The 15251-nt window shown below is 30.4% G+C and overlaps 3 protein-coding genes across 7 annotated transcripts in view; 1 reads left to right on the top strand and 2 right to left on the bottom strand.

Annotated features, from left to right (window-relative positions):
* Positions 1-799: 799 nt before the first annotated feature.
* Positions 800-10723, bottom strand: LOC108761132 (hyaluronan mediated motility receptor). Of its 2 annotated transcripts, none has more exons than XM_018507494.1 (15): positions 10416-10723; positions 6541-6710; positions 5893-6174; positions 5587-5811; positions 5024-5500; positions 4192-4374; positions 3874-4089; positions 3443-3637; positions 3234-3367; positions 2766-3138; positions 2431-2652; positions 2266-2334; positions 2077-2183; positions 1859-2012; positions 800-1131 (listed from the first exon to the last, which is right to left on the bottom strand). In XM_018507494.1, exons 1-15 carry the CDS (start codon positions 10459-10461, stop codon positions 958-960), a joined length of 3027 nt encoding a protein of 1008 aa, XP_018362996.1. In that variant the 5' UTR covers positions 10462-10723; the 3' UTR covers positions 800-957. The 2 variants fall into 2 exon arrangements, with proteins under 2 accessions (XP_018362996.1, XP_018362997.1); XM_018507495.1 differs by having other exon boundaries at positions 3889-4089.
* Positions 10724-12201: 1478 nt separating this feature from the next.
* Positions 12202-14380, top strand: Ostgamma (oligosaccharide transferase gamma subunit). Its single transcript, XM_018507506.1, has 8 exons — positions 12202-12633; positions 12725-12903; positions 12985-13102; positions 13163-13303; positions 13428-13568; positions 13636-13786; positions 13900-14065; positions 14250-14380. Exons 1-8 carry the CDS (start codon positions 12556-12558, stop codon positions 14263-14265), a joined length of 990 nt encoding a protein of 329 aa, XP_018363008.1. The 5' UTR covers positions 12202-12555; the 3' UTR covers positions 14266-14380.
* A 184-nt stretch (positions 14381-14564) lies between these two features.
* The window catches only part of LOC108761136 (polyprenol reductase), a 9744-nt gene continuing 9057 nt past the window's right edge, over positions 14565-15251 (bottom strand). For all 4 annotated transcript variants that reach the window (XM_018507508.1, XM_018507510.1, XM_018507509.1 and 1 more), the window contains 2 exons: positions 14813-15108; positions 14565-14730 (listed from right to left, as the gene is read on the bottom strand). In XM_018507508.1, coding sequence (XP_018363010.1) covers positions 14638-14730; positions 14813-15108 — 389 coding nt within the window. In that variant the 3' untranslated portion in view covers positions 14565-14637. The remainder of the gene's footprint in view (positions 14731-14812; positions 15109-15251) is intronic.

The raw sequence follows: 15251 nt of genomic DNA, 5'->3' as shown, positions 1-15251 counted from the left end.
AAAAGTAGCTTTTTCATAAAATTGTAGTAAATAAAAATTGTACCAGAGTTATAACATATAAAATTATATCAATACGTCACACATGCAAAAGTAATTTGGATAGGACATTTATTAAAATTATCATATAAAAGATATATTATAGCAAGTCTTTATATAGCAATAATAATCCGCCTAGACAATAGCCGCGCATAAATTACAATATACTTAATGCCATGTTATCATACGAACTACATGAAATGTAAAATACATTACAAATGTCTTTTTTGTAATATTATATGTTGTCTACGGCATATCTGCTTTACGCTTGAAGTATATATGGCAAAATTAACAGTATCAACAATAAATTTTGTAACTTTTATAAAAAATATACATTTTTTTTAAAGGTGTCCCTTTTTTTAGATAAAATTAGAAGAAGATCACCGATACACCAACATATCATTTTGAACATTCTAAATTTTTTAAATAAAACTTTAGAAATATAAGTACAAACTTATCACAGTGCCTTTTATCAGATAGTATAAATTTTATATTGTTTGTAATTTCTCAGTAATTAAGCTTTTCATAAGATAAACAAAAAAGATCATCAAAATAAGTCAGGCAGTAATGCCACATATTCCTATTCCTTTTCTTTCATAGAAGTCATCTATACAAAACAAGTTAAATGTATATAATATTTTCTAGAATCTTTTTACTTCGCAAAATGTTTTTTCGTCTTTAACCTGTTTAGCAAGACATAAATACGTAACGCAAGTTTTTTTTGAGAGGGGAAGTTTTCCCATCCAAGATATAAGAATGTCTTTTTAAGAGATGTGTAAGTATCAGCGATTTTCCTCTAATATTTAGCAGTAACTGTTTTTCCATTCTTTAGGAAATTATTCGAGCACGATTATTCAAATTGAATATTTGTAATCTAGACTAATAATTTAAGAAGACAAGCTATTGAACTATTGCTTGAGATTAATCGTTTCGATCCCTCAATGGCGTCAACGTTTTATGAGGAGAAGAAATAGGAGTTGAATGTACCATTCCTATATTTTCCTTGCCTTTCCAATGAGATCGCTTTTCTTCTGCTTTCAATTTTTCTATGGTCTTTTGTTGTTGTTCCACTAATCTGGTCTTGGTTAGCAATTCCTAAAAAAATCATTTTTAGTCAGAGATATAAAAAGAAAAAATATACAAAAATATAGATGTGATAGTCATTTATAATAATCATGAGCTTCACTGGATAAATAAAAACGCAATTTAGATTTGCTTAAAGATAAAAATATTTATTTCTATAAAATCCATTCTATAAAATATAATTAGAAAAATAATGTACAGTCAAATCTCCTCTTTGTGAAGTTGTTTAGAATCAAACATTCTCTTTAGTATAAAAGTTCTCCTTAGTCTGTTTTTATGACACATGCGCGAAATAATCTTATTTTCGCATTGTCTTTAATTCAATTTCTTATTGTATTGTAATTATATGAATGATAATAGCAGGAGAGTAATGTAAAGAAACATTACTTTATGAGATTACAATTTATTCACAAAAAGGCGAAGATCACAATCACTATAATAAAAGAATTAAATGTTTATTTCTGGAACTTCACAAAATGGAGAGCACAAGTAGACTTCAACATTATTTACATAATTAAATACATGAACCAAAATTCCACAATTGTACAACAACAATCGCATCACTTACGAAGCCTATCTGAGTGCCCAAATTATAAAATTATATACAGATATATTTATAAATTTTTTAACAATATCTATTAAAAATATGACAATTCCATTAAAAATATCGTACAGAAAGAAAGCAAAAAGCCAAAGAAGATATCACAAAAATTGCAAAAAGCGGGATGATACCACACACCTGTTCCAGTTCATAGTTCTTGTCTTTTAGCCGAATAACATGTTTGATTCTTTGCTTAGGATTCTGATGACCAATTACATCAACATATTTTTCAATAACTTCTTTGTATTCCTTCTGAAGAACTTCATTCATCAGATCTAATTTCTTGATCTCTCTACAGAAAATAAAAGTCATTATTTTTCAAATTCGTAATAAAAAATGTACTACATTAAACTTACTCCTCAGCTTCTTTTCGTCGTGTTATTTCTTCTTTGAGTTGCTGATAAAGTTCATTTCCCGAAGATTTCCATTTGATTCGTTCTTGCTCCAATAATAAAGTGGTTTCCTGTAATAAAAGATATTGTTATTTCCTGACTGTTTATTTATAATTTAATTTCAATAAGTTCTATTGATTAAAATAATATTACCTTTGCAGTTTTTTCTATTTCTTCAAATTGCTTAGCTTTTTCGGAAAGCTCTTCTATTCGAGAATTTGCCTATAAATATTTCATATATTTATATTAATAATGCACCATATTAATAATGACCAATGATTCATTTACAATTTATTTTATCATTATATGTAAACTTACTTCATCTGTAATAATTTTATGTTGTTTTGCTTGATCTTGAAGTAATCGTTTATTTTCTTCTAACGCTTTCTCGCTACTCTTTAATTGATTCAAAATTTTATTATTTTCTAGCTGCATTCGTGAAATATCGATTTCTCTGGCATCATTTTGTTCTTCTAATAATAGTAATGCACTTTGTGCCTCAGCGATACTTTTAGTCATTTCTTCAAGTTGTATTCTCAACTACGATGGAAACACGACAAACCAAATTAAAAGATCAACTTTTAGAAAAATGTTAATATTTTCATAAATTACAAAATGTAATATCAAAATAATTCCAATAACAAGCGTATTACCTCATTATTTAATATAGTTTTCAGTTTGGAATCATCTTCAAGTCTTGCAATTTCTTTTGCGGCATTCTGTTTTAGATTTTGTATTTTTGTCTCAAAGACAGACTTTAACGAATCAAATTGAGATATATTTCCAGACTGATGTTGATCTACTAGATCTCTGTGAGCATCTAACTCTTTCATGAAAGAATTAACTTGTTCGTGCACCAATTGCGAATTGGAACGCATTGCAGTAAGCAGTTCTTTATGTTCGCGTATGCAGTCTTCGCTACGTTTGACTTCATACTGTAATCTTTCCACTTCAGCACTGCTTTGAGCCAACCGATTAGTAAGCGCAGCAACAGATGCTTGATTTTCAGCCATAATTAGTTCAAATCTAAGTATTTAAAATAATTAAAGTAATCGCTCAGCAAAATAAAATATGCAGATAAAAGTTTTAGCATTATGAAAATCAAATTTGTTGATATCAACCTTTTCTTCCTAGCAACCATTTCGGCCGCTTCTGTTCTAATGTGGTCCTTTAAAGCTCTCAATTCTTGTTTCTTCTCCGCCAATTCACTTTCTGCTTTATCTAACTCAGTTTGCAAACTTTGACTAAAACTTGCCTAACAATCACAATTTATGACATAATAATATTATATTATGAATAATGTCACTAACATTAGCATCATTATAATCACCTGTGTTTCTACGGATGATCTTAGTTCCTCGAGTGTCGTGGAAAGTTTTGTAATTTCAATATCTCTTTGAGAAAGTTTTTCATCTAATGCAGTACGCTCTACTTCCATACGAAGCAAACATCTTTTATAGTTGTCGTTAGCAAGTCGCATCTCCTCTTCTACAGTATTTCGCGCTTCTTCAACCATGGCACTGACCTAAAAAAAAATTCTATTTAATTACGCTACGAATACGCTTTTCTAATAAACATTTTTTCAAACATCACAAGGAACATACATAGAGAAAAAGAAAAAAATACAATATTCGCAGTAAAACATCTATAAAATAAGAATTACATTTTATAACAATTTATAAGGTGTATAATGTCTTTACATTCACACAAAGGTTAACAGAAAACGAATGATTAGTCAGTGATGTTTGGCATTCTACGCACGTGTAATCTGCTTACTTTCGCGTCGCACTCAATAATTGTTTTTTTCACCTGTTCCGTGCTCTCAGTGCAACATGCTATTAGTGTATCTCGTTTATCAGCTTCCACTTGTTCGATCATTTTCTGAGCATGCTTCATTATCTGTTGAGTTTCCTCTTCGATTTTTTTAGCAGAAGTTCGTTTTAATTCCTCTATTTCTTCGTCTTTCATCTTCTTAATCTGTATAAAATACATACATACGTATATACACAAATATATATATCTATATAAATTATTGTAAAATGAATTTATATATATATATATATATACATATCACCGTACATTTTCTATTTCCCTAAAATATTCATCCGCGGCATCCTCTAATACTTTCTCTAATTTTAATTTGTTTTCAGTGTGTGTATTTGTCATATCAATAAAATCTTTTTTATATTTTTCCATCATAGTGTTATGTCTCTCATTTGAAAGCTTTAGTTCATTTTGAGCTTCATGTAAACGTTGAGTCACCTAAAGAATAAAAAGAAATTAAAAATGCACTAAGAATGTTTCCATAAAACTTTAAAAAAGTGGTAAATCGGTTAAATGAATAATTTTTGTTAAGTAACCCATGTTCGGCATTTTCTTAAAACATCAGGAGTCAGTTTTTAACTTTGTTACATGTTGCTTAATTTTTATAGTTAGGAAAAATAAAAAATCGTGTTTTTTAATTTTGTTTAATTTTGTTTTATTACAATAAATATTAAAAATGGCAAACAATTTTATTACAAGCATTACACATCTGTAGTGCATTGACCGACACATGCTTTGAAAAAACAGAAAATGTTATAAACCATGTCGATATGTTCATTGTTTATTGAACTCATTTCGAATGTCAATAATCACTTGATCGTCAAAACTTTGACATATCTCTATAAAAAAAAATCAAGTCACATATTCGGTGCTGACGAAACAAAAAAAAAATATAACGCCTTAAAGAGATGTTGCCAGACGTAATAGGTTACTTAGCAAAAGTTGTTCTATTTGAAATTTTCTGATTATCATCATTTTCCTTAAGTGCCTTACTTGTACATCTACACAAAAGTGTATCTGTATACAAGTATATGTACAAATATATAATACATAACAGTAAAATTGCACATTTACAGAGGTTACGCACGTCTGTATGAATATTTTGAAGATTTTTTAATTCTTCCGTGAGAGAACAATTTATTTCTTCCATTTTATTTGCCTTGGTTTCCATGTTTGATGCACATTCCTTATAAACTTCATTTTGCATTAAGAGTTCTTCTTTTTCTTTTAAAAAGTCGTTTTTCAAATGTTTAATTTCTTCCTCATGTTCATTAGTAAAATCGGAAATTTTATGAACGTAATGGTCGGTAAGTTCTCCATATTGCTCTTTAAGTTCTTGTGATTTGCGTTGCAGAGCAGATAATTCAGCTTCAAGTTTTGAAATTTCGTTCTGCTTTATTTCTAATGTAGATTCAAGATTAGATCGTTCTTGAGTTAAATTTGTGACACAGATATCGAGTTGACATTTTTCTTTTTGTAATAATTCTATTTCGATATCATGATCCCGTTTCGCTATTTCCAACTTATTTAATAATTCTTCAATATGCGTTTCAAGAGTTTCAATCTGTTAAACAAAACGAAATAAAAAAAAAGTTCTCTCTTAATACAGCAATCCATTTCACACTCCTAAAATAAAGTAATTTAATTTACCTTTGTTCTGTTCTCTTCTTTCTTGGCATTCAATTCAGCTTCTAATGTTGTTATTCCTTTCGATAGTTCGGTTGCACGACTTCTGAGTTCCTTTTCCATTGCTTTTCGCGATAAAATCTCTCGTTCTTTTTCCTTAGTCATTTCTAATAATTGAGAGCGAAGTGTCTGCATTTCTATTTGATGTTTATCATCATGACCGTTTATTACATCCTGTTGTAACTTAGCCTGCAAATTAAAAATATTTTGAAAATATAGTGTATTGACTCTAGCTAATAATAAATTTCTATTTAAAGATATTATATTAACCATTGTTTCTATATCTTTCATATGTTGTGTTTCTATTTCATTTTGTTTCTTACGCAATTCCTCCAATTCGGTTTCTAATTTCCGTATCTCATCTTTCATATCCTCGATGTGTTTTTCATGTTCCTGTATAGTCTTATCCTTGTTCAAACATTCTACTTGGAGATCCGCAAGTTGCTGATTAGATTCGTATTTCATATTTTGATTTTTGGTTAAAGGTTGCGGGGTTTTTAATTTGGGATAATTCCCAAATTTTCCAATTGGCCGCTTCGGTGGCAGTTGGGGCTATGTAAAAATATATTTTACATGATTTAATAATATATTTAATTTTATTAATAATATATTTTAATGTAACACAATATTTTTTCAAAAACGTATCTACACATTTTTATATATGTACATACATATACATTTCTATTCAAATACATTCTATATTACCACGCTACTTAATCATAAAACAACGCAAATAACTGTGCTTTTATAAATTTAATTTTAATTTGAAACATAATTAAAAATACACAATTCAGAATTCTACAATTCATTATTCTTCAATAATAATATAATTTGATATTTTTTTCAGATCTTTTTTCTATTTCTCAGATATTACAATTATAATTCATAAGCGGTAACAAAATTTGTGACAATTCTTACCACCCGGAAAATAGGAGCCGTGGCACTACTCTTTACTGATGCAACTGATGCATTGCATTCTGCGCTGCTTGTACTTTTATTATCTAAAAACCTATCGGACTTCTCAATAATAGCTCCTTTCACTTTATTGTCGAATTTCGGATCGTAAAAGCCTGGTGGAGGTGCATCACCTGCGAAATCATGCATACATTAGCGAATTAAAATAATACACAAAATATTTAAGTCCTTTTTTCGATCGTAATTATCAATTATTAGTATGTCCACGTAATATACTACATATGTATATTTGCAAATGTCTTACTCTCTTCTTTTTAAGTAATCTTTATCTTTAATTAAGAATATACTTTCTTGATGATCTTATATATATATAAAATAAAATTGATCAAAGAAACAACTTTATATAATAAGCAGATCGGATTTACTTTTAATTTAATAGTCTTGAATGATTAAAATAGATAAATCCTATAACAAGTTTTCATGTTAACATGAACAGATTAATGATCAGGACAAATTATTCTTATGCGTTTTAATTCAATTATGCCCCACAGGACACGAAGATTTAAATATAGCTTGTTCTTAAATATTGCGTAATATATCGGTGATACCAGCGCAAGGCGCTGCAACAACGAAAGAGAAGAAAGACGGCGTGGTTAAGTGAGACTTCCTTTTGGCGCAATGTATCGTGCATAGGGAGAAGCAGGCGCAAATGGGAAAGACAGCTGTTCTGAATGCAAGGGACACATCTCTATGGGGTCGTAGAATAACCAGGTGTAGCCGGTAACGTTCCCCATTGCGTCCGTACACGATAAAATGTCTTCTTTTATTGTCTACCGCGCGCTTTCTTCTATGACGAAGGAGAGGGAGAGAATCAATATATGAGAAATTTAAAGGGCAGACACAGCGATATATAAAGATAAGATATAGGGAATAACGAATAAAATATTATGTTGCCTACCTTTTACTTGAGAATAGCTACATACAACAGAAGCTACAAAGAGCAAAAAATGACAAGAATAATAACAACAATCACAAAACAGATGTTACTAAAGGATAAAACGGATTAGCGATCGCATGGTCTTGACGATCATCGTACATCAGAAAATACCAAAAAGCATTTATTGTGATTTGTCAAAATCGTATAGATAAAATATGTGCAATCGATAAAAGTAATATAAAAAGTATAAATGTATATCTACTTCTAATATTCATATTGTGCATGAGATACAACTTGTAAGGTTGGATTTTATATTTCTTTTATATCTTTCAAAGGAACGAAGTGTTAAATTCTGATTTTAATGAAACTTTATATACTTATAGCTTACATAAATAGATGAATTTAGAAAATATCAGTAGCAGCAAATAAACGGTTCTAAGGAATGAAATAACTCCTTATGTATAAAGCAGTTTTCAGTTTCTTTTTTCGTTATATATTAAAAACTATTTAATAAAAAAATTTCTAATATAAAAGTTTTACAATAAAATTACCTCTATTTAGCTACGTCAATATTTTGAAAAAAATATTTTTTTAAATAAATTTTGAAAAAATTATATTTTAAAAATATTATTGACGTAGATAAGTAGAAATAATTTTATTATGAAATTTTTGTATTAGATATTTCTTGATATCTCAAATAGTTTTTGAGGTATATATAACCAAAAAAAGCTGAAAATACATTCAAAAAGTGATTTCACCCCTTAACTTAAAAATATTTATTTGCCACTACTGATATTTTCTAAATTCATCTATTTATGTAAAATACCATATAAATATACAAAGTTTCATTTAAATTAAAACTTAACACTTCGTGAGGTTCTCTCGTTAGTTTTTTACTCTCTTCATTAATTATAATTACAAGACGTGCAGTAATAGTTGTTTTTGTAAATTAACATAATAAAAAATATCCTGTCTCTCAAATTTTAAATATAAAATACAAAAGATTATCTAAATTAGGTAAAATAAAATTTAAAAGTTTAAAATTTTTGTATTATATTAAAATTTATATATGGAAAATAAATATTTATTTATTTACTTATTTATTTATATATTATAATTATGAAATTATTTATTACTTAATTATGATACATTATTTTCATTTAAATAAGAGTATATAAAATATAAAAAATTGTAATAAAATAATATAAATTCCTCTGCAATTTTATTTTAAAACGAAAAGATTGATTCACAATAAGCCTATGAAATCTTACAATGAAAAAATTATCGAGAGTACCGAATACAGAATATACGATACAAGACACACTGAAGACGGTTAAAGCTTCACGTTCAACGTTAAGATTTTCCCGCCATAACGTAGTTACGCACACTTATGAATATGCAGAATAATTTAAAAAATATTAGAACAAATCCCATTGAATTTTCAATTCGTTTTATGGAAATTCGTTGCAGTAAATTCCTATCAAATCGTTAATGTAATTAACGCATATAATACTTAATTCAATTTCATTATGGTAAAAACTATTCTGTATATTAAAAAATTTCACACATTATTAATAACAATAAATACAATAGATTGTATACAATTAAATATATCGATAAAGAAAAACGCACACGTAAAGAAAAAATAAAGATCGTCAAAACGTCATCACATGTCGGGAACTCGATTGTAATACCCTGAAACGAGGTGAAAATTATAAAAGTGAGCAAATTTACTGGAATATTTATAATTTAATTCGTCAACATCTAGTAAATTTGCTCATCTTTGTAATTTTCATCTCATTTCAAGATACGCGATTAAATCGCGAGAATATCAATCTCCCGGCAACAGGCATGTACTCTCTAAATTCTTTGGAGTCTCGCTTCAAAAAGAGTGGCTCAATTTTCAATATTTAAGAATTAGATTTCACTCTTCCGAGTGACAATTCACTTAGGCCCTATTGCACATTGCACCAACGTTACTTTTATTTTAAATGAGGCTTAAAACTCTCTCTGTTTCTGTCTCTTTTTCGCTCTAAAACGAGACAGAGAATTTTAAGTCTCGCTTAAAGTCAAAGTAACGTTGGTGTAGCCAGGCCTTAAAGGTTTTAAGGCCCGTCTACAATACACGGAGTAAGAAGTAAGAGTAAGAAATTGACCAATCACAGTCGATTATTCTTCTCACATTCGACTGTGATTGGTTAATTTCTTACTCTTACTTCTTACTCCGTGTATTGTAGACGGGCCTTTAGACTGTAGTAGATAAGCGCTTTATTCCGAATCTACAATAGGTGTTTTAAGCCGTAAAAAATTGACCAATTACAGTCGAATGCGGGAGGAATAAGTGATTGTGATTCGTCCATTCCTTACGGCTTAAGGCTTAAAAACTATTGTAGATCCGAGATTAAGCGCTTATAATTTCTTTCTTTATCGTTCATTAGACATAAAATAGCAGCGCCAAACGCAGCTCCAATCTTAATGGCTTTCGTCTTCTTTATACAGTATCGGAGATATACTGTTACAATCATCAAAATAAAATGATAAAGAAAGATAAGTCGCGGAGTCAATGCACGAGACAAGCCACGGCGAATATCATCAGAAACTTTGAAAAAATTAAAAATTACCAAACAACACCAATCCAGACCAAAGTACGAATACGTTCGTCCCAGCAGAGTCATCAACAAAAACTTAACAACAAATGATCCATTTTCTGTGCTTGAACCGATGTACACTTTTGGAACTTAAAGTGAGATAGACATATGATTGATACTTGGCGAAAACAAGAATTCTAGTGCAATCTAATGGAGAAATAAAAAAACAAACATAGAGACGAACGAAAAAGCAGAAGGTACTATTAATTAAGGATGCAGGTATTAATCGACAATGAAAGGCTGAATAGATCAGCATGCAGAGCAGGTACTTGTTAATCGCTATAACAACTTACTGCCAAATTCGTTGAACCGTTGTATCCTTGCCTTGGAGAAGGACATCTCGCCGTTACTCGCGCGCGCGCGCGCGCGATTTTCCTACCGTGCCGAGTCAATCAACGGATTCGCGCGGGATCGTCGCTGGACAGTCGTTGCGGATAAAAATGACGCGTAGACTGACCGTTGCACCGTTCTTCTGTTATTCCGTTCACATGTACCTCTCGCTTACGCGAGAGCAAAACAATGCGAACCAGTACGGACCGCACTCAATCGTTCTCAATCACATTAAACACTGCGCGCTACTGCACGTTGCTAGTGGTTGCTAGCTCACCCTACCTCACTCGACTCGCTGAATCGGTTATTTTAATTTGAAACGGCGGTTATTCGTTCTCCAGCGCAGCGACGATTCGCTGCGAAAGCGCCCAATGAGCGCATGAGTTTACGAGAATGTGCAACCGATGGGTTTTAGTACCGTTCAGTACCAAAGCTGGTGATTTATCATTTGCTTCGAAGTTGTACAATTATACATATAATTATTAGTTTAATACAATAATAATAGTAATGGATATACATTCGGTTTTATCACTTTCGTGAGTTTTATGATTCTGTCTCAATTTTCTATTCCTAAAATTCTTTTTCTTACGCTAAGCAAAATTTACAATTAGTAAAGCCAAAACATTCGATCATATATTAATTTATTATTCTTTATTCATTCATTTGAGAATAAATTTATTTTTGCTTTTTGAATTATCTTTATTGGATTGTTTTAGTGAGATCCTTCCTCGTATTATACATATATATGGAATTATTTAATTATTCCTGGATTTCTATTATGTTTTTTTAGGAAAATGCAATAATAATTCCGATTGGAATTCATTTCGACTTGTTCTACAATAAGTTCTGTTTATATTAAGTCTGATTATTTATCATATATAATACTTCAGATTTTATAACACTTCCAAATTTTTAAAAAATGTCATTTTTTAGCATATACATATATTAATTAATTTATTTTATTTGTAATATTTTTAGCATTTCCTGAATAAATTTGTCATTCGTACAAATGTATTTTCGAAACTTCGAAACACCTTAAACTTCAAAAGTTCGAAGTTAATTTCGAAGTTTTGAAAAAATTCGAAGCTTCGAATCTTCGAAAACAGTCAAAAGCCCTGTTCAGTACTGAACGCTCAGTATGAGCTCTTGTATCTGATTCATGATTGCATGTTCCGTTAGATTAAAAAATCTTGATCAAACAGATGCAAGAATTCCAGCTACTGAACGCTCAATGAGCGGTGATAATTGATAATAATCGAGACACACAAGTGTCATTCTATCTTTGGGAGCTTTCCAGCAAGAGACACAAATTGACAAAAGAATCATTCTGTCCTTGTTCAATAATCAGTAAGAAACAAAGACGAAATGATTCTTGTATCGATTTGTGCCTCTGTTGGAAAGCTCCCTTAATTGTTTCTCATAGCAATGTAAAAAAATAATAGAATGATATTTGTGTCGATCTGTGTTTTTATTTAAATGAAAAGTACTAATTTGTAGGCATACGGCCGATCTCACTGAGGCGTCGTCTACAATACACGGAGTAAGAAGTAAGAGTAAGTATAATCGACTGTGATTGGTCAATTTCTTACTCTTACTTCTTACTCCGTGTATTGTAGACGGGCCTTAACTTTAAATCAATTAACTTTAATCGATTGATTGTTACATTGGAACTGACCAATTGCATTACTGTTCAGCAGAATTGACCAATCGCGATTGACATAATCGACCAATTAGGTTAATCGAAGTTGATGAAACCGGCCCATAAGCGTGTGTTGTAAACGCAGCAAAAGGAAAGGTGGACAGCTCGCGTTGTGGCGTTCGATTCGCCGACGTCTCGTCGTGTCTGGCCAAACCTGATTGAAGTCCCAACTTTCTACACTCCTAACCTAAGTCCCAAACTCTCGAGTCTCAACCTCGAATCGTATTCGTGGAATGTATTAGTGGAATACGTGCACGAGTGCCACGTGTACCCGGTGGATCAACTGATCCCAGCTATCGTGGGCTTCGTGATAATCGGTGGCCGCTACTGCTAGCTAATGCATCACCGGTGGAGTTGTTAACCTCGTTGAGTTTCCGCGCAGCGTATCAAACCTTCAGTTCACGATGAAATACAAGCTCTATATTGTACTCATTTTTCTTTCCGTTCTAAGCTATGTCACTTGTCAATACAGAACGAAAAACGTAAGAACTCTTCTTATATCTCGCACTCAAATTTAACTAACCAAATCTCTCAATATGCTTCCAAAATGTGACTGAATTGTTATTCTTACAGAATCAAGGCACCTCCTTGGCCGAACGCGTGCAACAACTAACCGAGATGACTTTGAAAAAACCGATATTGAAATTTAATGGGTCAAAATTTAAACAGTATATTAAATCTCCTCCAAGGAATTATTCTATTATTGTTATGTTTACCGCCATGGCGCCTCAGAGACAGTGTCAAATTTGCAGGTGAACTAACTTGCATTTATGCTTGAATAAGTCACTTGTAAGAAAAACCTATGTGTATCAATAATTTCATCATAACGTTAGGCATGCCAATGATGAATTTACAATAGTGGCGAATTCCTTCCGATATTCTGCCTTGTACTCCAACAAGTTGTTCTTTGCCTCTATCGATTTTGACGAAGGATCAGATGTCTTTCGATTGGTAAGTAAAATGTGCAAGGATATATAAATATGTAATTGATAAGAAATTTTCTTATCACAGATGAAGTTAAATACTGCACCAGTGTATATGCATTTCCCACCTAAGGGTAAACCAAAAGCTGCTGATACTATGGATATCCAACGAGTAGGATTTGGTGCAGAAGCAATAGCAAAATGGATAGGTGAACGCACAGATATCCAGGTAATGTTGTTAGCAGTCATTGTGTTGTGTCACATTTATTATACTAAAATTATTTTGATCTCTGTCATATGTTTTTTATTTTATTTCTAAATTGTTTGCAATATTGATTTATCGTCGATTGCAGATCAGAGTATTTAGACCACCAAATTACTCAGGTACAGTAGGATTAGGACTGCTTATAGTTATCGTAGCAGTTGGTCTGTATCTCAGACGTAATAACTTGGACTTCATTTATAACAAAAATCTTTGGGGATTCTGTGCTTTGGTAAATATATTTGTCCTCAATTACTTTTTTTCGTTTTAACAAATAATCCTGATTTACTTGTTTTCAGTTCTTCGCCATAAATATGACCTCTGGACAAATGTGGAATCATATCAGAGGACCACCTTTTGTTCATAAATCACCAAATGGCAATGTAGCTTATATTCATGGATCTTCTCAAGGACAATTTATAGTGGAAACCTATATTGTTATGGTTATGAGTATCCTTTTGCTGTATTCAGAAATTATAAAAAATAATTTACGTAAAAGTATAGAAAAATTAAGTTTGTGTACATTTTATATTGTGATATAGACCTTAATTACGTATAAAAAGATGGAGCAGTAGTGTTAGGAATGATCTTAATGACTGAGGCTGCAGCTCGTAAAGGAGATGTTAAGAAGCGTAAGATATTAGCTGTGATAGGTGCAGGATTAGTGGCAATTTTCTTTAGTCTTCTTCTGTCAATATTTAGAAACAAGGCTCAAGGCTATCCATATAGGTACGTATGTGTATTGTAAATTTTTTATGTTTAATATATTATAAACAAATTTAACATTTTAAAGCATGGTGATATTATTTGTAAAAGTAAAAAGATTTCAATAATATCATCATGCTTCACTTCAGTATTTATAAGAATTGTCATTACATTTGTATCCCAGGGAAGAATAATTTGCTTGTTTCAGTTTATTATTCAAATAACTAAATAGAAAGGAAATATCTTCATACATCATTTATTGAGCGAAAAATATTTGGCAGTTCCATATGGAATACGAAACTAGGAAGATTTTTTTACAAATAAAAAGTAAAGAGTTATATTGTTATAAATGTTGTATCACGTTCATTATATATATTGTATGTAACATAAAAAATCCGCATTTAATACTATTGTACAATAAAACAAAAGTAGTATATAGAAATATGTATTTAAATTAATATAGGATGAAAATTCATTAAACCAATTTATTCATTAGAATTTTTATTTATTCATATTTGGTATGCCTATTATTGTTTTAGTATGCATATTATAACTAAATTTTCAGTCAATAATATATCAATTTCATAATAAAAGATTTACCATATGTAAGGAATTATAATCTTTCTCTCTTTTGGATAATTTGTGAATGTTTTACGGTACCACTGATGAGACAAATATGCACATTCCATCTAAAAAAAAATCATTTGTACATACATATACTTGATCTCTTTTTATCAAAAAACATATTTCTTACTGATTTCTATTTCTTACCTGATTTGATGCAACCCAAAAAGTAACGTAATGAAATGTAGAAGCTCGCCAAAGGATCACGGAGAACATTAAATATATAATTACTTCGCACAATTGTAATGGACCTGCTATATACTTAAATAGACGGTTAAATGGTATTTTATGTTCAAGAGATACGACGTCACCATGAGAATTTTTACGTAGTTTTGCAAGAATAAAATTTGTTTTTAATTGTTCATATGACGCCAACAAACATATAGATGCACAAATTAGTTTCACAATTGTGACTTTGTGTAGGAACAAGGTTGCGTGCGAACCTATTAACGAAAAAAATTTTATACATATGTATATATGTGTGTATATATACATATAATATACATACTATATATTTTTTTAATTAAAAAGTTAAATTAAATAATAAAAGTTAAAAGTTAATAAGTTATTTTAAACATATTATCTT

The sequence above is a fragment of the Trachymyrmex cornetzi genome, unplaced genomic scaffold (genome assembly GCF_001594075.2).
Source record: "Trachymyrmex cornetzi isolate Tcor2-1 unplaced genomic scaffold, Tcor1.1 scaffold24, whole genome shotgun sequence".
NCBI classification, from domain to species: domain Eukaryota; kingdom Metazoa; phylum Arthropoda; class Insecta; order Hymenoptera; family Formicidae; genus Trachymyrmex; species Trachymyrmex cornetzi.
This window is presented reverse-complemented; position numbering and strand designations above follow the sequence as displayed.

Bases quoted from the DNA above. Each gene is read 5' to 3' on its own strand.
- LOC108761132 (XM_018507494.1), bottom strand. From the start codon at position 10,461: ATGTCCTTCTCCAAGGCAAGGATACAACGGTTCAACGAATTTGGCA. The intron at 4,375-5,023 runs GTGCGTAACCTC...TTTATTCTTTAG, and splicing joins TTCAAAATATTCATACAGAC to GTGACTCAACGTTTACATGA. The intron at 2,184-2,265 runs GTAATATTATTT...CTTTTATTACAG, and splicing joins AAATAGAAAAAACTGCAAAG to GAAACCACTTTATTATTGGA.
- Ostgamma (XM_018507506.1), top strand. From the start codon at position 12,556: ATGAAATACAAGCTCTATATTGTACTCATTTTTCTTTCCGTTCTAAGC. The intron at 13,304-13,427 runs GTAATGTTGTTA...CGTCGATTGCAG, and splicing joins GTGAACGCACAGATATCCAG to ATCAGAGTATTTAGACCACC. The intron at 13,569-13,635 runs GTAAATATATTT...ACTTGTTTTCAG, and splicing joins TTTGGGGATTCTGTGCTTTG to TTCTTCGCCATAAATATGAC.